The sequence below is a fragment of the Peromyscus eremicus genome, chromosome 5 (genome assembly GCF_949786415.1).
Source record: "Peromyscus eremicus chromosome 5, PerEre_H2_v1, whole genome shotgun sequence".
Taxonomy (NCBI): Eukaryota; Metazoa; Chordata; class Mammalia; order Rodentia; family Cricetidae; genus Peromyscus; species Peromyscus eremicus.
In genome coordinates, this window is record NC_081420.1 from 26708625 (window position 1) to 26730160 (window position 21536).

The 21536-nt window shown below is 41.4% G+C and overlaps 1 protein-coding gene across 1 annotated transcript in view; it reads left to right on the forward strand.

Moving 5' to 3' along the window:
• F13a1 (coagulation factor XIII A chain) overlaps window positions 1-21536 on the forward strand; it is a 166804-nt gene that overhangs the window by 50064 nt on the left and 95204 nt on the right. Inside the window, exons 5-6 of the mRNA XM_059262307.1 lie at window positions 13344-13462; window positions 17428-17535. Of these exons, the coding sequence (XP_059118290.1) occupies window positions 13344-13462; window positions 17428-17535 (227 nt within the window). The remainder of the gene's footprint in view (window positions 1-13343; window positions 13463-17427; window positions 17536-21536) is intronic.

Consider the following 21536-nt stretch of genomic DNA (forward strand, 5'->3'; position numbering starts at 1 on the left):
GAACAAAGTAGACTGGGAAGGAATGGTCATTGGTCTTAGGAAATCAAAAGGGCCAAGAGCCAAGCATCTTGGTTGGATCAAGAGGACTGCAGTTTCCTGTTGAGTATTGCTGCAGAGTTGAATTGGTGAAGGAAAGAAGGGAGTTGTTCTTTGTGGAAATATGATAGCACTATGATCTCAGAGAGGATGAAGCCACCGAAGCAATGGGGCAGAATCCAGGGAGATGGACTACAGCATATAGGCAATGGGTACTGGCATCTTACTTAAGACACTGGGGTGATAGGCAGAGGGATGGCTCAGCTGTTCAGAGTACATACTGCTCTTGCATAGGACCAGTGTTCAGTGTGTGTGTGTGTGTGTGTGTGTGTGTGTGTGTGTGTGTGTGCGCGCGCCCGATAGGCAGAGGGATGGCTCAGCTGTTCAGAGTACATACTGCTCTTGCATAGGACCAGTGTTCAGTGTGTGTGTGTGTGTGTGTGTGTGTGTGTGTGTGTGTGTGTGCGTGTGCACGCGTCTCCATGCAGATATTCTGTGGTGATTGCACTAGAGCCACCCTAGACTTAAGTTTTTTTTCCAAAGATTCTTGTGTGATTCCTGAAGCCATAGTTGGAAAACATTGGCTTTAGAGGCAAATCAGCCTGGGCAAGTAGGGGATGAGGTGAAGGGTGTAACGAGGTGGCCCAGGCACACCTCACTGAGAAGTCACACAGGGGAGAAAAGGGTAAATGTTTTCAAAATTCTATGAAGGGATACACAATAGCGGCCAATTTTTGGCTTCCTCTTTGGGAGTAGAACAAAGTCACGTGTTGAGGGAATGAGGAAGGAACAAGAACTAGTCATCAGAGAAGCAGAAGGTAGGCTTGTTATAGAAGTCTAAGTGTAACAAGTGGGTCCCTGTCTTCCTGAATGCAGGGAATTGGCCATAGACACCTTAATCCCTTGGCCTGTGGAAACCTGAATGTTTCTACAAATTCCTGGAGGGTTTCTACCTTCTTGATCATCTATGCCTCTAGGAATCCGGTTACTCATCTGCTGACCTCTGGGAAACTCAGCCCTTCCTCAGATTCAGCATCGACATTCAAAGTGGCTGCACAAATTCATCCGCATCCTCCAGGTTTTGGTTGCAGTTCTATCTGCAGATAAGAGGCAAATGGGAGTGTAGCTAGAGTTTTCCTGCCTGGCCCACAGTCAGGACAAATCTTTGTCACCCGCCAGTCCCACAGCCACTCAGACCCAACCAAGTAAACACAGAGACTTATATTGGTTACAAACTGTATGGCCGTGGCAGGCTTCTTGCTAACTGTTCTTACAGCTTAAATTAATCCATTTCTATAAATCTATACCTTGCCACATGGCTCGTGGCTTACCGGCATCTTCACATGCGGCTTGTCATGGTGGCGGCTGGCAGTGTTTCTCTCTCAGCCTTCCACTTCCCAGAATTCTTCTCCTTGTCCTGCCTATACTTCCTGCCTAGCCAATGGCCAATCAGTGATTTATTTACTGACCAATCAGCAACACACTTGACATACAGACCATCCCACAGCATGGGAGGGGTCTTCTCAGGGGTTCACCACCCTAGAGTCACGTCAGAACTCATTCCCACAGACTAAGTAGGTCAGGGACTGTGCTTCAGATTTTGTATGTCTCACTAGTTCCCAGCTAAGCTAATGCTCATAGGTAGAACCACATTAGAGAACCAAGGGTTTATATAATACTCACAAGACCATAGCATTGCAACCCAGAAGGGTCTCACCTACTCACAAAACCATTAGCTTCTCCTCGAATCTAATCTCAGTCTTCCTCACCTCACTGCCTCTTCCTGGTCTCCCTCCCCGTATTTACCTCCCCTCCTCTCCAAACTCTTCTCTCCAGTGGTCTCCCAGAAGCAAACTCTTTCTTCTCTCATGGAGAGGGACTCACTCAGCAGCTTTTCTATTTGATTGCTATGCCCATCTTTTGGGGAACTGCATGCCTTTGGATAGCCATTCCCTACAGAAATTATCCAGTGCTAGCATTTAAGACAGTTTCTTAAGCGCCTTCTCTCGATGTTCATTGAGGACTCTCATGGGAAGGTGTCTGAAACAGGAGTGAGAGGTCCCATCATTTCATTGGTTGTGTGACTTTTCAGCCTGGCACCCAAGGCATAACCACAAAGGAGTTCTGTATGAAGATCCTCCCACATACACGAAAGGGACCCCAGGGACTGGTAATCATGTCACTTAGATGTGTGTGCAGGCTGATGCGTTAACAGGGGATTCACTGAGTCCCTAGAAAGTGGGTCATAAAAGGGATGGGCCTCAGCACAAGTGGAAAAAATAACAAAGAAGATAAAGCTGTGGAAACAGAGTTAGGTGCATCAAGGTGCTGGCAATAGGACATACCAAGTGTGTCATTGAGGACTAATGTGGCAGTACACACTGGGTTGACAAATTGCACCAGCACACACATTTGAGAGAAAATATTCAGCTGTGCTCCTGGCGGCCCTTCCGACTGCTTCACATTCATAGGCAATTTATCCTCCTTAATCACCAAATCATTAATGGGGATCGATAGCAAAGGCAGCCTGGTAGGGGCAGGAGTGGATGCAAGGAGAATTCCTGCGCAGTGTTTAAGTTAATATTGCCACCAGAGCTTCTAGTCTGTTCTAACAGGGAGCTCTTCTCTGATGTGGGACTCAGAACTGCTCCCACATAGGAAGTAGAAGCGAGTTGGGCATTTATTGTGAATTTGTCTTGTCTGACCACCGAGGAACTATGAATTATTGAATGTATTTCACTATTTAAATGTCAAGTGTTCCATTTTAGTAGTGTGACATCACTGTCAGTGAGTGGGTTCTGGAAGATTTAGATTTCTAGTGATTTTTGTCTAGTACTCTGGGTCAGTATTTAGTGTTTATTTGGGTCATATCAGTATTTGGGTATTGACTATACATTTCAGAGGGTCCTCCTCTCTTGACAACTTGTCCGCATCCTTAACTGTCCCTTGCTTAATTTAACCTCACATTCCCAGCACCCCACATAGTGCCTGGGTACATAGTTAATGCTTCATAAACATTTATAGCATTTATTTAATAACTCCAAGGAAACAGATGTAGGTTCACCAAACCAGATCATCACCACAGATCAGGCATAAGTGTAATCTCACACCTTACCGTATTGTAAAGAGAAAAAAAAATATGGGGGACAGGGGTTGAAGTACATATCTGAATGATGTGTATGCAGATTTCCCTATCAGTATCCAATACCAAGTTAGCTTCTAGGATTTTTGCCTCATTTATTCCATAAAAATTTGCATTTCCTTTAAAGCAAGTAAATTGAATTAATTTGATGTAAAGAAATTAATGCTTGCCATTTATTGGATATTTTTGATAGAGATGAATAAATATTGCCAGCCTGTATTTTATTATTAAATCTACCTTTTGACTACTTGCTTAGTAATTACACATGGTCATTAAGACCCTTCAATACAGAATGGACTGGGATTCTCAAAGGAATCATGACAAATAGCCCCTGCTCATGGAGGCCCTTGAGCCCACATTCCAAATTCAGGCCAGAGCCATTTATCCATCAATCCACAGATGTAGATGGTATGTCTTGCCTGTGGCCATGACAACACAGTAACCTATGCACGGTACAACAACACTGCTTGCTCATTTGCAGATATTAAGGGCACAGGGCTTAATTCAGCATTAGGGACAGGCAATGGGAATGACTGAATTTTGACCTCATAGAGGTCCTAACAGGTTTGACAAGTGAGAAGCTAATAAAATCTAATTACAAATATAAAAACAATAGTGCTAAAATAAGTCAGGGCCAAACAAGAATATAAAATAGGGCCCTCTGAACAAGTTAGAATTGAAAACAGGGCAAACGGTGGCTCATACTTAGCTCTTAGACTACCATTATGTAGTAGTCTTTCAATTACCAGATCAGCTCTCAGAATATTATAATGCATATGTTTGCCTAATCATGACCCAAAAGCCCACAGAGCAGGAACAGAATATAGCATGTCGATGGACAATTAACTCTGGCTCTACATGGCAGTGAAACAGGGCCTGTGGGCAAAATCCCAGAGCATGCACATGGCTTCAACCCTCTTTGAGGTTCTGGACTCTACTTTGGTTATGGAAATTACTCTCCATTTTTCTTCATTCTTTTCTCATATAATACACTCCCTGACCTCAGCTTCCTATGCCTTCCTTCCTCCCATTACCCCCCATGTCTCCTCACCCCCAGATCCACAGCTCCTCCATTTCCATTCAGAAAAGAGCAGGCCTCCCAGGGATATCAACCAAATCAGTCAGGGATATTGCACACCAAGTTGCAAGAAGAGTAGGCATAAAACCTCATATCAAGGCTGGATGAGGCAACCCAGTAGGAGGAAAAGGGTCCTAGGAGCAGGCAAAGGAGTCAGAGACATCCCCACCCCCACTATTAGGAGTCCTACAAAAACACCAAGCTAAACAACCACAGCATGTATGCAGAGGGCCTAGCTCAGACCCATGCAGGCTCCGTGACTATCACTTCCATTTCTGTGAGCCCTCATGAGCCCTGCTTGGAAATTACTCTTGATGAGAAAAGGATGAAAGCTAAATCTCTCATTCCACAATCTAAACCATCCCTTCTTTTCATACCAAGTTGTGGTGATACTTTATTTGTGCTCGAATAAATAAAGCTTACTTGGAGATCAGAGGAAAAAGCCAGCCACTACATTAAACATAGAAGTCAGGCAATGGTGGCATATACCTTTAATCCTAGCATTCAGGAGGCAGAGATTCATCTGGATCTCTGAGTTCAAGGCCACACTGGGAACAGAGCCAGGCATGATGGCACATGCCTTTAAATTCCAACACTAGTTAACCATAAAGGTCTGGAGGTCTGTACAGACAGACAGGAAGTGACAGAGCTAGGCAGAAAGAGGAAGTGATGCAGCTGGATGGGGAGAGGAAGTGAGATGGCAGGAACAGAAAGGATATGGGCGTGATTATACAGGAAATGGCTCTCTCTTGGGCTGAGGATTTCCTAGAGTAAGAACTTGTGGCTGTGGCTTGTTCTGCTCCTCTGATCTCTTGGCTTTCACCCCAATATCTGGCTTCCGTTTTTTTATTAATAAGACTGTTTAGCAATTCATCTTACACCAAGTGAGCATCATTTGATGTGGCCCTGCAATCAAAAGAGAATCCAAGCAGCTCACAGGAACATTTCTACAAGATAATTCTGGAATGAGTAAAAATGAAAGAGTCTAATCCAGAGTTGTATTCCTGCATTGGCTTGTCTTTATGTCTATGGGAAAATTTCCACCCTCTTCAAAGTATGTTCATTGGTTGAGTCTTCCTAGCTTGTGTGTTTTGGAAAATGTGACCTTTGGGTTTGGTGATGCACACAGGTAATCCCAGCATGAGGGAAGATGAAACAGAATTGCCAGTTCAAGGCCAGCCTGGGTTACAGGATGAGCTTTTTCTCCCCAAAGAGGGAAAGACAAAGCCGGGAAGGGAAAGGAATTATAGAGGAGAAGATGGAAAGGGGAGAGGGAAGGAGAAGAGGGACAGGGTCACCCTCATTTATCAGAAGCTCAGAGTCAGAGCTCAGGGACTAACCGCCAGCTGAATTGATGAACAACACCCCCAGAGGCCAGGATAGAATTGCTATGCTCATATTTCAAGGAAGACATAGACCTTGTGATGTCACATAAATTTGTTAAGGTCCTACAGAAAATTAGGAAACAAGCCAGGTATCTGGACAAAACCTTGAGTATCTGGACCCATTTATAGCAACGGCTGTATTTTTAAGGCAGAAGCTATTTGTAACTAACTTGCTTTGTGTATTGTGCTGATTAAATTTTTGTCCATATGACACAAAGTCGTCAGATGAGATGGTGGGCATGTCTGTGAGGCATTTTCTTGAGAAATGATTGATGTTAGAGGGCCCGGCCCACTGTGGGCAGTACCACCACTAGGCAGGTAGTTCTGAGTTATATAAAAAAGCAGGTTGAGCAAACGATGGGGAGCAAGCCAGTAAGGAGTGTTCCTCCACGGTCTGCTTCAGTTACAGTCTTCAGGTTTCTACCTTGAGTTCTTACCTTGATATCCCTTCGTGTTGAAAGCTTTAAGGTAAAGTAAACCATTTCCCCCACAAATTCTGGCCACAGTGTTTATCATAATAGAAATTAAACTAGAATATGTATCAAGAGAAACATTAGATGGCCAGCAGACACAATTCTGTGACCACTTGTCAATGTTGAAAAGTCATGTCCTTAAAATAAATTTTTAAAAAAGGAAAATGAGGTTGACAGCTATAATATCAAATGAAATTTTTTCTCTAGAAGAAAAAAAAAGAAAAGAAATTAAAGCATGCCCGTACAGGCACAGCATCCCTCAGAGAATACAGCTAAGCAAAGAATCCCTGACATTTTCTTTGTAGAATTGCTTCATGAATAATAGTTTACTTTTGGAAGGCACATAAACTAAAATGTCCTCAACCAGCCAAACCAACAAAGTTGCACACACCAAATAAACTCACAAGCTGGTGCATGCTATAGCATCATACACCATGTTTGCAGAGAATGATAATGGCCCTCTGGTGTCTCATCAGCCTCCTTCCATACTGAAGTTAGTGGCCACATAGCAAGGGACTCCTGAATGGCTACAGTAGACTATCAGGATGGAAGTGGGTTGGAACCTTCCAGAATAAAAGGCCAGATTCTGGAACTGGCTTTCTTTGTGGTCCAGTGTGTTCCAACCATTGGAGACAGGAAGTCATCCCTGACATGCCTTCAGGGCACACCACCAGCAGATTGATCTCTCTTCTGATTTGACTGGAGATGGAGAAGCATATTGTGACACCAATCTGGAGACACACTTGCTGTGCAGATGAAACCACTCTCTCTGACAGGGTCGTGTACTCTCTGCATCCACGTGCTCAACTTTACACAAAAGAGAGGTCAAGCAATGAAAAGGGCTTGGCCAAAGGAGTCCTATGATCTGTGCCTTCTCTGAAAGAGTGACTGATACCCTTTGCCTTCTTGAAGGGCCTGAGACGTTGTTATTCCTAAAGGATTAGAAGCAAGACCAAGCCCTGGTGGAAATGCCCTGTGTGGCAGCCTTTCTACCACCATGGTTTCTTTGCTCCTTCAGCTATTGCCTTGATAAGCTCATGCACCTAGGGGCATTGGACATGAGACCTGCTTTAACTTTAAAATTGTATAAATACCAGAAGGAGTTTTTCAGCCTATGCACTGATGAATAGCTCTCCCAAAGGGGCTATATAGATACTAAGAAATCAATGGGCTTGGCATTTGCCCTTACATGTCTGCTGTAAAGACTTTCTTACGCTGGCTGGGTGGGAGGCCAGTGGTAATGTCCAAGAGGGTGCCTGAAATCAGGCTTATATGTGAGTCTTAAATTTTTTTGCAGCCCACAATTTTCTTTTTAACTACCTCAGAATTCCCACCAAAGGAACAGTAAAATAAATGAGGTTGTCGTTCTTTACTGCTTACCACATGTACAGAGTTAGTCACCCTGGAAGGGTGGGTATTTACAAGGCATTCTGATGTGTTCTGTGACGTATCTGCCGGGGAAGATGAGTGTCACGCTGTGTCATCCGTTTACCTCCAAGTTTAATGCCAATGATGGTCTTTGGCCAAGGGTTGCTTAGAACCTTACATACACACTGTCTATCAGATAGTCCAAATTGCTGGGCTCCTACAACAATGAATTAGTTGTTTTCTTGTGTACACAGTCCACTTGACTAAGTAGAAATTACCTTTCCCTTGGAACTGATAAAACTCACTACCCCTTCTGAAGCCAATCCCTAATATTAAAACAACAAACATTAACTATTAAAACAAAAACAACCACTGACAGCCAAATATAAGCATGATTACATTTTCCTATTTTTATTAGCCTTTCTAAAATAGGGAGCTTGGGGAGTTTCCATAGTGATTTTTTTTTTAATTCACTCTGAACAGCTGTATTTTAAAGTGACAGATCTGAATAAAACAGGGCACATAAAGTGCAGCCTTCCACCTTCAATCTTCTTTTAAAATCATAAATAAATTTGAAATTAAGATTGGGCTTTCCCGTTTGACTTCCTTGCCTTGTTGAGGATTCATCATTATGCCTGCCTTGCTGAAAATAGGATTTAAGTCGGGGTAGCCTGGCATGGGCCACAGAACTCTGCCTGTTCACAGCTCTCAGGTGTATAGCATCCCATCAACAGTAACCCATGGCACAATGGGAAATTCTTCATTTTCTTGGACTTCTCTCACATTCCAAGGAAAAACCATTGTGTTTACTTCTCAGTTTTGCAGCAGGCCTTTGCTCACTTCCTACTTCCTTACTACCATGGTGCTGAGCACTGGGGACAATGATCTGCTGCCTTGGTGGTGTGGGAGACAGTTAACAAAAATAGTACAATGAAATCCATTTATATAGCTTCCAGACTTAACAATAACCATGGCATACACGTTATACATGTGTACACACGTAGTCATGTAACACATGATCTCATGTCTGTCAATGGCTATCTTGAATATACAATAGTAGTCACGTAAGGTTATAGCCTAATGGCATCATAACTGCTTTAATTTCCATAAGAATACTTCATGATGTCCAGAAAACAATGAAGATGGCTAAATAATATCTCTCAGAATATATCCCTGATATTGACTGTTACATGACTATATAACTATGATAACAAAATCAACAAGAGTTCTTGGTTGCCTGTTTCTTAACCAAATTTTACCAATCTAAAATTTGCTTTATGGGTTTTTCGTTGTTGTTCAAAATGTCTATAATTTGAACTTTTTGGCATGTCTTCAGCAATCCTCTTCATTTATTTATTTGTTTTACCACAAACTCATTGCTGAAACTGCATTAGCGTGTAGAACTTGCCATAGTCTTAGTTTGTAATTCTGAGCCTTGATGTCCTAAAATATGTGTCTATAACCCCCGTGGCATTTTCTGCTAAGTAGTTACCTATATCTAAAGACAAGATCGAATTCACTCTCAAACATTCTGGATGTTTTCTTGGTGGAGTAAAAACACTTCCTCACTCATGCCAAGCATGGATTCAATCAATAGATATGGACATTTAGATTAATCAATAGAATCAGATTTCATTGCACTTGTGCATCCATTACAAAGCTCTTCTTTGAGCTAATGATATCAACTTACTTCTGTGATTTCATTAGGAATTACAAATAGCTATATCTAACTCTCTTGTTCTTTCTGTATTAATATCTGTTGGTTTGTTGCCTTGAGGTAAGAGTCTTTTCTCATTTCTCTCTGTGTTTAGATTAGTAAGCTGGTTCCTAGCACTCTATGAAGATGACCAATGCCCTGAAAAACAATATTAATTCACAAATACTGAAATATCGGATCTCTTCTACTCATTAGTGGCTTTTGTTACTCCAGCATTGGCTACTCCTTTGTCATGGCCCCTGGAATCTTTGATGATTTCCTCATTTTGTGTCAGGTTTCTTGACTCTCAGGTTTCTTGACCCAACACTGTAATGAACTGTTGTTTTTTCATAAGAATTTACCTTGCCTCTTGTCCTAGTTACTATTCTATTACTGTGAAGAGACAACATGACCAAAACAACTCTTATAAAAGAAAGCATTTAATTAGGGCCTTGTTAAAAATTTTAGAGGGTAAGTCTATGGTGATTATGGTGGGAAGCAAATAAAAATGGTGCTGGAGCAGTAGCTGAGAGCTTTACATCCTGACCCATAGACAGCAAGCAGAGAGGGAGCCATGGGGCCTTGCCTGGGCTTTTTAAACCTCAAGTGCCCCTGCCCAGTGACATACCCCCTCCAACAAGGCAACACTTCCCAATCCTTTCCGAAGAGTTCCACTGACTGGGGACCAAGCATTCAAACATATGAGTCTATGGAGTCCATTTTCATTCAAACCACCATACCTTTTCTTATATTTTTCTTATTCTTGAACTTTTTACCCAAGAATTTTTCAGTTATTCTAGATATACTCACTGTGTTCTTTCTGGGTTCCCCCAATGGTTTTCATTTAGTATGCATATATACATTCATATTTTTCAGCCTTTTTAAGCAACATACAGTAATAATGGAAGTATAAATCCAGATTTTCATATCTGACTGAACATATTTCACATTTGACTTTTTTCCACATTTAAGTTTTGCTTTGTTACAGATGCAGTTTCTATTACCATTAAAGTTTCTTCCAAGTATATTTCAATGGCTAATTGCTTTTAATATTGTGTGGGAAAGTTGGAGAACATTTCATAATTTCTATATTTCTTCCACTGTAATTATTAGTATATTGAGCAATTATACATATTTTTATGTACCTCTGAATTATTTCCACTGGATAGGTAGATAGATACATGCTCTAGAATAAAGTCCAGGTCACTACTAATGAAACAGTCACCAAATTGCTTTTTGAAATATTTAGCTACAATCTTGTCAGTACATTGGCAATGTGGCAATGTGGCTGGTATTGGGTATTTTAAGTTCAAATCCACTAGTACACATACATTTATTATAAATTTCACTTTAGTTATTTTGCAATTTTAGATTACTATATATTAAACAATATTTTGTGTATTTACCTTCCATTTGCAATTCCTCCTTTATAGACTGGCTTTCATTTTCTAATTTGCTTTTATGTATTTTGAGAAGTCTTTTTCAATGTACTGGAATTTTTTTTTTTTTTTTGGTTTTTTGAGACAGGGTTTCTCTGTGTAGCTTTGCACCTTTCCTGGAACTCACTCTGTAGCCCAGGCTGGCCTTGAACTCACAGAGATCCACCTGGCTCTGCCTCCGAAGTGCTGGGATTAAAGGCATGCGTCACCACCTCCTGGCCCAGAATGTTTTACATATAGGGAAATTTTGCCAACATTTGTAAATTTGTAGTACTTCCCTTGTTTGTCACATGCTTTAAAGTTTGCAGTATCTAAAATAAAAAAGTTTTATATTTACAAGTAAATAAAATATATAATACATTTCCTTTGTGCTTTTTAAAAATGTTGTTTTGATTTAGATAAAGATGTATCATCACCTGGAACTGAGTATAATAGTGCATATCTATAGAACCAGTGGGTTGCTAAGGGTAGTAGGACCACAAGATACAGGGGGACAGTATGGTGAGAAAGCAATCACAGACAAATGTGAGGATGCTGTGACAGTGACATATATGTTTATTATCTTGATTGGATAATTGTGAGACTTAAGTTTGTGCAGTTTATTAGACATTGAAATAGACAGTCATGCCTCAGCACCCACAGGTGATCATTTCCAGGGCTCCTCTGCAGGGTAGCAAAATCAATTTAAAATAAAGGACTTCATTGTCAAGTCCTTTATTTTAAGTGGTGTCCTATTTGCATGGAATCTACACACACACCATCCTGAGGATTTGGACCCCAATAACATGAAAGGTGTCCCCCACACCACACAAACTCTTTTGCGCTCTCTTGCTCTCTCTCTCTCCTTCTTTCTCTGTGAGCATGTGATAATGTATGTATATGTATAGCTCTGTGTGTGTGTGTGTGTGTGTGTGTGTGTGTGTGTGTGTGTGTGTGTTTGCATGAATCCTTGCAAATGGGAAGAAAGAGGCAAAGACTAGGAAGAAAAGCTACAAGAAATTGCTGGTAACTTCATGAAGGAATTCCCAAAGGTTTTGGTGAAAACCACAGGAGAGAGCAGGATGGAGTCTAAGCTGACCAGACCCAGCAGAGCCTGTCAGACCCCAAGCTGCTTGTTATTCCCCTAAGGATCCCTTTAGGTGCCCTGCAGATTCTGACTCTCTGAGACACGATGACAGACTGATAGTTTCCTCAGCCTACCAAGGATACGTCTGCTGCTTATTGTTCAGCCATTCTTTGAGGAGTGAGGGAGCAGGTATGGCTTTGACTGTGATGAGAATCATGGGGCAGGGTAGGGGGTAGCTAAGATGCAAAACAAGACCCTGATGTCTGCATCTTATCCCACCCTGGAGGTTCAGAGTTAATGGATGCAGAGTTCAGCGTGGGCATGCTACTCAGTTTGCTGTTGCAGTGACAAAATACCCAAGACAAATCCATTTAAAGGAAACAAGTTTTATTATTGGCTTATGGGTTGAAATGTTTTAGTCTGTGGTCACTTGGACCATTGTCTTTGGGCTATGATGAGGCAGAACATTGTGGCAAAAGTGCCTGATGAAGAACCTGTCTATGGTGGCTGGAAAGTGAAACAGAGAGAGGAAGGGACTAGGGTCCCAAACCCCATTCAAATGTACTCTCTCTGTGACCTCACTTTCTTCCATGAGGCCCCGATTCATAAAAACTCCATGATCTCCTGATATTGCTACAGGCCACAGACCAAGTTGGGAATGCATGGGCCTTTGGAGCACATTTAAAATCCAAATCTTCACATTAAATAAGGAACTTATTTATTTACTTATTTTTCCTTTGAGAATTTCATTGGTAAACCTCTCCAGGTGATTGTAATGTTCAACCAAAGTTGAGCAATACTACATGAAATAGAGAGATTTCTTTTAATGAACCAGAGAATAAAGAGGACATAACTCTAAAGGCTAATACCAATGAGAGATGACCAGAAAGACATAATAAACATTACCCTCAATCAGAGCCAATATTGACCCTATTTCAGTTAATGCAAATTTACCCAAGGTCATCTACTCCTGTGTGACCCTGCCTGTGTGGAGGATGCCTTTCTGGGCCCGGGAAGATTACCAAACAGATGGCTAGGTAGGTGGGAGCAAGGCCTTCTTGAGAGTAGAGCCACCAGAAAGGCCTTGCAATGGCTGGAGCTAATTGGGCAGGTTTATTGGGCTCACACACCTACCAATGCATTCACAAGGACTTTTCATCATGAGAGAACCAATAGTCTGGCCCCTCCTTCAAACCAATGGGTCACAATGAAGAACCAAATGATGCTTCCATATCCCAACATGTCCCAGATTTATTTCAAACATCATTTCCAGTTGAGCTACTTTTAACTTCAGTAGGTTGGAAATGACTTTTTGATCTGTGTTGCAAGTTTGCTTGAGCACCACAGAATCTGATTGTGAATCCATGAAGCACCCGCATCATAGAATGTTTAATGAGACATATCAATTTAATTGTGCTTCAAGACATCCAGAGGTGGAGTTTGTCAGCATTTTGCTGGCAAATGTCCTCACTTACAGACTGATCTTTGGTGCTGATTATGTTCACTGTGGCTAAAAATATTGGGAAATGAGCTATGCTTTGAGGAACAAAAGATCTTTTCTCTGAGTAGATGGAATGTCAGCCTAGCAATGGCATGAACTTGCAAGTGTTTGGAAACAGAGTGGTTGGTTAAAAGTAACTGTGCTTTCATCCTAATGCAGAGGATGCTGTGTATCTGGACGATGAGAAAGAGAGAGAAGAGTACGTCCTGAATGACATCGGAGTGATATTTTATGGGGACTTCAGTGATATCAAGAGTAGAAGCTGGAGCTATGGCCAGGTGAGCCACTTAAAATTTGTCATTGTCAAGGACATTTTTCCTTAATATTTTTTGTCACATTTATTACTGCCGGGTGCCATGAGTCGATATTAGAAAAGCACAATTTCCTGCTTTTCAGGATCTGAGACTCCAAGACAGAGTGCATGGGAGCGGAGATCTAGAGAGAAAACTGCATAATTTATCAGCTGGAGCCACCGGTCCTTCCTCTTATTGCAAATGTCCCTGAGACCAGGGCGCCTACGGATAACATGGCGGTCACTGAGATACTCTTTGACATCCTAGAAACCATGAAGTCTCATTATTTCAACCTGAAGTGGGCTGAAAATTTTTCTTTGCTAATGAAGACATTTTTAGTCTTTTAAATATAATAATTAATAATAAGTTAAATATAATATTAATATATAATATTAATAACGTGTGATATTAATATAATAATTTAAATATACTTTTTAATATATTAGGGGTCAGTGATATGTCTCAGTGACTAAAGACATTCGCCATCAAAATTTTTTAATTAGTTTATTTATTTTACATCCTGACTGCAGTTTCGCCTCCCTCCTCTCCCCCCCATCCCCTCTCCCCACCTCCCTTCTGCCCACCCCCATCTATTATTTCTCCATTTCTGTTCAGAAAGTGCAGGCCTCCCATGGATATCAACAAAACATGGCATATCAAGTTGCAGCAAGACTAAACACCTCCCCTTGTATTAAGGCTGGGCAAGTAAGAGGAGTAGGGTCCAAAAAGTCAGCAAAAGAGTTAACAGCCTGAGCCTAGTTAGTATAGCACCCCACATGGTAGAAGGAGAGAACTGACATAGCAAAATTTTCCCTGAATCTTATATGATCACCCCAGCATATTCTCATATTCTCTCTCTCTCTCTCTCTCTCTCTCTCTCTCTCTCTCTCTCTCTCTCTCTCTCTCTCTCTCTCTCTCTCTCACACACACACACACACATACACACACACATACACACACACCACTAAATAAGCAAAAATGTAATAAAAGAAATTAAAAAGAAAGAAAAGTCATGTGTATATTTTAAAATGTGAGTCCATTAACAATAGTTATTAAGGAAAGTTCCTTAATCTTCCAGTTTTGTTAAAGCATGTCTTTTTTTTCCCAGAAAGTATGTAGAGATGTTTCCATCAGTTGCATCAAGTTCCATCAGTAACCTCAAGTTAATATTTAGGGGCAAAAGTAGATAACAGTAACCCCTTAAGAGATTCAGTAATTCAAACTGTTACAACTTAGTATTTTTGACACTGGTTTAAAGTGAAGCTTTACCCTGTCTCCACAGATACATAAATGTCCTGTGATCTAAACATGTTAGTTGATTATCAACAGGAAAAGGATGGGTGTCTTGCCTCTCAGAGGATTCTGGCAGAAATGCCTGGAACTGGACATTGTTTCTCTGAGTGTCCAGGGAGAGATTTTTTGGTATCGGGTCTTACCAGGTTCCATGATACTGTCCTGGCTCCTCATGCCCATATGGAATCTCCCTGTGTCCTCAAACAGTCTGACCATCGATCCCATCATTATCTTATCCCCATCCACAGTTTAGCTTCACTCTGGCCCCTAAGAACTGCATCCTGTATTCGGGCTTGCCCATCTGCATCTCTGATGTCCTGTTAAGATATATTCTGTGGTTACTTGACTTGTTTTAATCCATGTCTGGCCCTCTAGTCACCATCCTACCTCTTCCTAAGTGGCACACAACCTTTATTATTTATTGTCTGTTATCTTTGCCTTGAGTGCCCATCTTTTAAGTGCCGTCTTTGTTTTCTGTTACTACAACAGAAAAACTGAGGCTGGGTTCTTAATAAAAGAAAGGGATTTATTTATCTCATTATTTTGATGAAACAATGAGATTTTCAGTTGAAAGTCCCAGATTGGGTAGTTCCATATGGTCAACCTCTGCAAAGATCCCCTTCACACCATTAAGAGAAAGAAAAGGGGAACTAACCATGTGTGCTACAGGTCAAGTGCATAGGCTAGCCTTGCTGGATAGCAGCAGCTCTGAGAGAAGTAATTCGCTCCCTGAGGCTGCATTACTCCCTTCCCAAGGCCGTCAGTGCTCCTGTGAACTCAGTACCTTGCATTAGCCTCAGGCCTAAAGGCTCTATCGACTCAACACCACTCCTCTGAAGAGCCAAACCACTTCCGAACTATACCAAATGTGAGGCCATCTATGATCCTAATGTGATACTGTAATGGGAAATGCCACCAAAAGGGAATCAAAGAGAATTAGAAAGACACCCAGCACAGCCATGTTATACCTGGCCAGCATGACCTTGAGTAAGCATCCCTGATCACGGGCTCTGTGTCGTTATACAACAAGGCTATCAACTTAGGTCATTCTGACAAAATAACAGGCCATATCAGTTGTTTGCAGTAATGCAGGGAAACAATGATTTCTCTGATGGTGTCATTAATGCTGTGTAGTGGCTAATACAACTGAGATATACTGTTTAGTAAGACCCAAAACAATGAGCTATTTATATAACCATAAAAGTAGTTATTTGGGGCTGGAGAGATGGCTCAGAGGTTAAGAGCACTGACTGTTCTTCCAGAGGTCCGGAGTTCAATTCCCAGCAACCACATGGTGGCTCACAGCCATCTGTGATGAGATCTGGTGCCCTCTTCTGGCCTGCAGTCATACATGCAAACAGAACACTGTATACATAATAAATAAATCATTTTTTTAAAAAAAAGTAGTTATTTGTATACCAAAATTACATATTATACCATATATTCCAGATCTCTAGGATATGCCACATTCAGTATTCCAGCTAGATTTAATAAGCAATTACATGGCAATTAGCCATTAAGATTATAGTTTCTGTCCTAATACTTGGGTGAATAATATCCATTGTTTGTATATGGGAAGAAAATCTTCTCCTGTATTATATAGTACAGTATAGCTAAAATATCCTCATGCTGTCATTTCTTTTTAATTTGGCCTTTATTCTGTTTTAAGAAAACTCTAGAAGCACCTGTGAAAACTGTTTCTTTCCAAGAAAATTAAACTAGCTCCCAGGCTTCCCCATGAGCTGTTACAATCGGCCTTCTCTAAGACGCCTGCCCTTTCAGGCTCTAGAAAGTGCCTTGTCTCAAAGAAGGGGGGTTCTTCATGGACTTCCACTTCATGAGGTCTCCTCCTGTTTTACATGCAAGCCAAAAGGACCTGACTACCTTCCTATGACGCTTCTGACATCCATTTCTTTTAAAAATTTTCTTTTCTTTTTTTATTTTTTGGTTTTTTGATAGAGAGAGGGTTTCTCTGTGTAGCCCTGGCTGTCCTGGAATTCATTCTGTAGATCAAGCTGGTCTTGAACTCAGAGATTCCCCCTGCCTCTGCCTCTGCTGGGATTAAAGATGTGCAGCACCACTGCCCAGCTTTCTTTTATTTTTTAAATTGAGAACAGATTTTTTTATACAATGTATTCTCATTATGATTCCCCTCCCCCAGTTCTTCCCAGAGACTCCCCACCTCCTCACCCACCCAAATCCACATCCTTTCTTGTACTCCCTCATTAGAAAACAAACAGGCATCTAAAAAAATAAATAACAATAATAATAAAATAAGAGAAAATAGGAAGTCCAGTTGTTTTTGAGGCCCTAAGTGACTTTGGGAAATCATTGTACTCTGGGCAATGCATCCATCTGTTGGAAGGATCTTAATGAACTTGTACAGTGTCCTAAAGAGTCTTGAGTCAGTGTGTGGGTCTTGAGTATGTTGGCTCTCTAATGGTTCTGCTCATATTTCTGGCTTCCTTTTCTATTCTCTTTTATTTTACTGAAATGTAAAAACAGGACACATCCTTTCCTTCACTTTAATAGTTCATGCTACAGGTCACTCCATATATCTAAGCAGTAGATTGTGGCTGCATTTGATTTTTGCACACAGTTTATCTTGTTTTGCAGAGTGGAGATTAAATAGTTTCTCGCTGTTTTCTCCCCAATAGTTTGAAGATGGCATCCTGGATGCTTGCTTGTATGTGATGGACAAAGCCCAGATGGACCTTTCTGGCCGAGGGAACCCCATCAAAGTCAGCCGTGTTGGGTCTGCAATGGTAAGAGGTAGTGATGATGATGATGGTGACCAGATCTAGTGTGAGGGCCACTGGCATCAGAATATGAGTCAGTTCATAAAGAGACGTTGACATCAACAATGGTTTAGTTTTCCAGACTTCTGTCTGTTAGGTTCAGGTTCATGGTGCCTGGTTGGTCTTGAATCCTCTCACTTTTTCATATGCTACAAAATGAAAATTTCCACTCAGAGCTGTACCTGGTTTTTGTTTCACACAAAATAATGTACTTCTATGGACAACTGAGCACTTATTCTTTTTTATCCTATTTTATGTATTTATTTTATGTGTGTATTATGCATATATGTGTGTGTTCATGCATGTGTACCATGGCACATATGTAGACCTGAGGAGAGTTTGTGGAGGTCAGTTCTTCCCTTCCACCCTGTGGGTCTAGGAGATTGAATTCAGGTTGCCAGCCTTGGTCCCAGGTGCCTTTACCCACTGAGCCATCTTGCCAGTTCCTAAGCAGCTAAGAATCTCACCTAGAGACTAAGAAATTACCATGACAAAAAAATGTGAATTGCTATAATCAAATGATCAATCAATCAAACATCAAAGAATACAGACATCTACATAAGACATGATTTTTTTCATGTTTATACCTGTAGAAACAGTTAGGAAATACATAGCTGGGCCTAGAGAGATGGCTCAGTATAGAGTATGCGTAGAGGACCCAAGTTCAGTTCCGATTACCAACATCAGGCAGCTTACAAGCAGTTGTAACTTGAGCTCCAGGGCATATGATCCCCTCTCCTGGTCCCTAAGAGCACCTGTACTCACAACATTCCCAACACATATACATACACATAATTAAAAATAAAATAAACCTTTTATAAAAGAAATAAATACTTTATATAATCCTAGTTTCTATGCAATGGTACTGCACCACAGGGCTTTACCTCTCTTGAAGTGGGTGTTGATTCTCCCCAGAAATCTTCTAAGATAAGTGAGTGGACATTCATCACTTATGTCATTTCACAAGCAAGAAAACAGGATGGTGAAAGCTTGTCAGTGATAAAGCTTCTGCCAGAACCCAGGTCTGCCAAGTTCACATCTAGATGCATTCTACTTTTCACACTAGTCACTGTAGGGGATCCCAAAACATCTTTAAGAATGCAGAGATCCCCAGTGCAATAGCTGAAGAGGAGCTAGAAGGCTGTGGATAAGAAGGATAGGACCAGGGTAGGAAGTTAACTAAATGACTCTGCATGGTCCTAAACTGTACCATGACAATAGCACCCAGACAACCTTTGTGCATAAATGAGCACCACACCTGGTCTAGGAGCACAGCATTCCTCAGTTACAGTAGGCCACTTTTATTACATAGGAAGACTCAATGGAGAACATCATCATCTTACCAATGCCCTTACATCTTCTAAAATATTTTCCTGGGAAGAATTTTAGCTTTGATTTTGGTTTGTGCATCTTTCCAGCCAAACAAAATCAATTTTGTTGACACATAATTACTAGGCCAGGGAAGATATAATGTGTATGTTCTGACTAGGTGCTAAAAATAGTGATTTTTATTTTATTAAGAACTGAGTTACATGTAAATTTAAGACACACTAGATCTTACAAAATGAAAGCAGAATCTAACATCTAAAGACAGCTTGGGGCTAGAGGCACAGCTCGGTGGTAAGAGCTAAGAATGTCTACTTAACATGGATGAAGTCTGGGGGAGGGGTGCTCAACCCCTCACCCCCAAATAATGAACATGTGTATTTAAATACATAAAATAAATAGCAAGTTTTATTTTCTGATGTTATTTGTATTGCCTGATGAAAGAGGATTCATCCTAAAGCCTTTGGGAATTTCCACAGAGCATCCTTGTATAATGCTTATTGGACCTGCACCTGTTCATTATGTTTCCTACTTAGAAGAGAAATTTCTCTTCTTTCTTTTTTTTCCCTACTTAGAAGCAACCATGACAGGTTGCAGTGAAGAGAGAATCGATATGTAGGAGTGATGGGATATGAGTTGTTTCCCTCTTAAGCATTTTAAAACAGCATGGTCTTCAACCTGACCTTATGCACCCACTGTGTGCACTTCCACCAAATATGGAGATCACAGGCCCATGCAAAGCAGTGCAGAAGTAAAGCAAAAAGAGACAATCTAACTCAGACTGTCTGTGGCTGCAGCTGGTCAGGTGGAAGGTGTTAGGTACTGAATGAGACACATGACACCAACTCAAATTGCCTCAAAATTTCATTAGGTCTAAAGAGCCTCTATCTTAAGTTCACATTTGGCAAATGCACATCATAGTTACACAGCCTGGAACCAGAGAGAGAAATATGCACAGAGAATAGTGTGGTGAGGGTTTGGTTAAGTTTCTGAAGCGGGTGACCTTGGGTGTTAAAGGGCAGAGGACTGCTCTGAGCAATTTGTAGTGATCTCTCCACTTCCCCTTGGTTCCCTCACACCACTGTTCACAGTACAGAAAGCTCAATAGTTGGAAAAACCTGTTCACCTCTGCTATCTCTTTTAATCCTCAGAATAGCTCTGTGAGTCTTTTCAAAACCTTTTTGGCTATAGTGATTTTTAAAGCTGAAATGCTAAGCCTCCAAAACTGACCTTCTAATTTCCCAGTTAAAGATTTACCTTCAAATGTGAAAAGATGCATTTGGAAAATATGGAAAGAACAGGCTTGAGGCTGGGTTGGTCCAGCCAAAATCAGACTTCACAGGTAGGTGGCCATGTTGTTCTCCCCAGCTGGACCCAAGCCCCAGATAGACAGAGCCTGATGCAGGGGCATTTTCCTGGTCCCTTTCAAATGCACCTCAGCCCTGCCACTGGACAGGTGTGCTAGAATAGAGATGCATGTGACCTGCAAACCCTTCTGGAGGACCACACAAACCATGCACAGATTCCAGTTCTTACACAATGAGAATCACTGCAGGCAGAACCTTCCTGAAAGCAACTGCTCCTGGAAGCCATTGGTAGGAGAAGCCAGGCTCTGGCCAGGCACCTGAAGAAAGTAGAACAAGCAGAGAGATGGCACAGGAGCACATGACTGGGACCCAAAGACAAACTGGCTTCCTGCAGTCATGGCACGTGAAGTTGGCAAGGAGATTGCAGGAAACTGGCTATGTGTGAGGATAAAAGAACACAGACCATGACAAACTTTCAGATGACAGTAATATGACTTTGGCTTCTCTGTGTACAACTTCCAGACAAAAATCTTTGTGGTACAGGATATCTGCTGTACTGGTGTTGTGTGTGATAGGCCTTCCAGCAGCATCCTGTAGCATCTACTCAGGAATTTCAGGAGCACCTTCCCATAACACACCAGTTGTGGCAGTCAAGAATGTCTCCAGATATTACCAAATGTCCCTTGTGGGTGCAAATCACCCTAACAAGGACTGCTTCATTAATCCTTTCTGTGCTCAGTTTTCCTACCGATAGAATGGGAAGTAATACCTTCTTCTTGCCTGCATAGAAGGCCTCATTCAACCTTGCTTTCCATCCTTTGATGAAGACAGTGGGGGTCACTTTGCACAATAAGGGCTGTGGCTGTGTCAAGAGATGGACTGTGGCTCTGGTTCTACTGTTAACCATGTGAAGCAGGGAAGAGCACTTAACTCAAGGATGTACTTCTTTCCTCTCTCAACTCAGAGTTGTCTGTTCAGTCAAATACCTGCAATTCCCACTGTTAGCAAGGAAATCTTCTTTACTCTCCGTGGGACCATTTTCTTGTTTTTTTTTTTTCTTTTATGTATCCAGTATCTCCTCTTGTTATGTTTGGTTGCTATTGTTTCCCTTTGATGAGAAAGTGGAAATAGTGAATGTCCATCTGGAAGCCTGGAGTTGTTGGCCTTTCCCAACTGTTGGGATCCCACTGTTGCAAACAGGATGCTATACTGCCCCAGGATGCATCCTCATCCTGTCCCCTATAGGTGTACTCCTATAATCCTACTGTCTGAGAATTGGGCCTGAGATGTTATAATCTCATATGGATGATGTTTTATTTAGAATTACCTAAATGC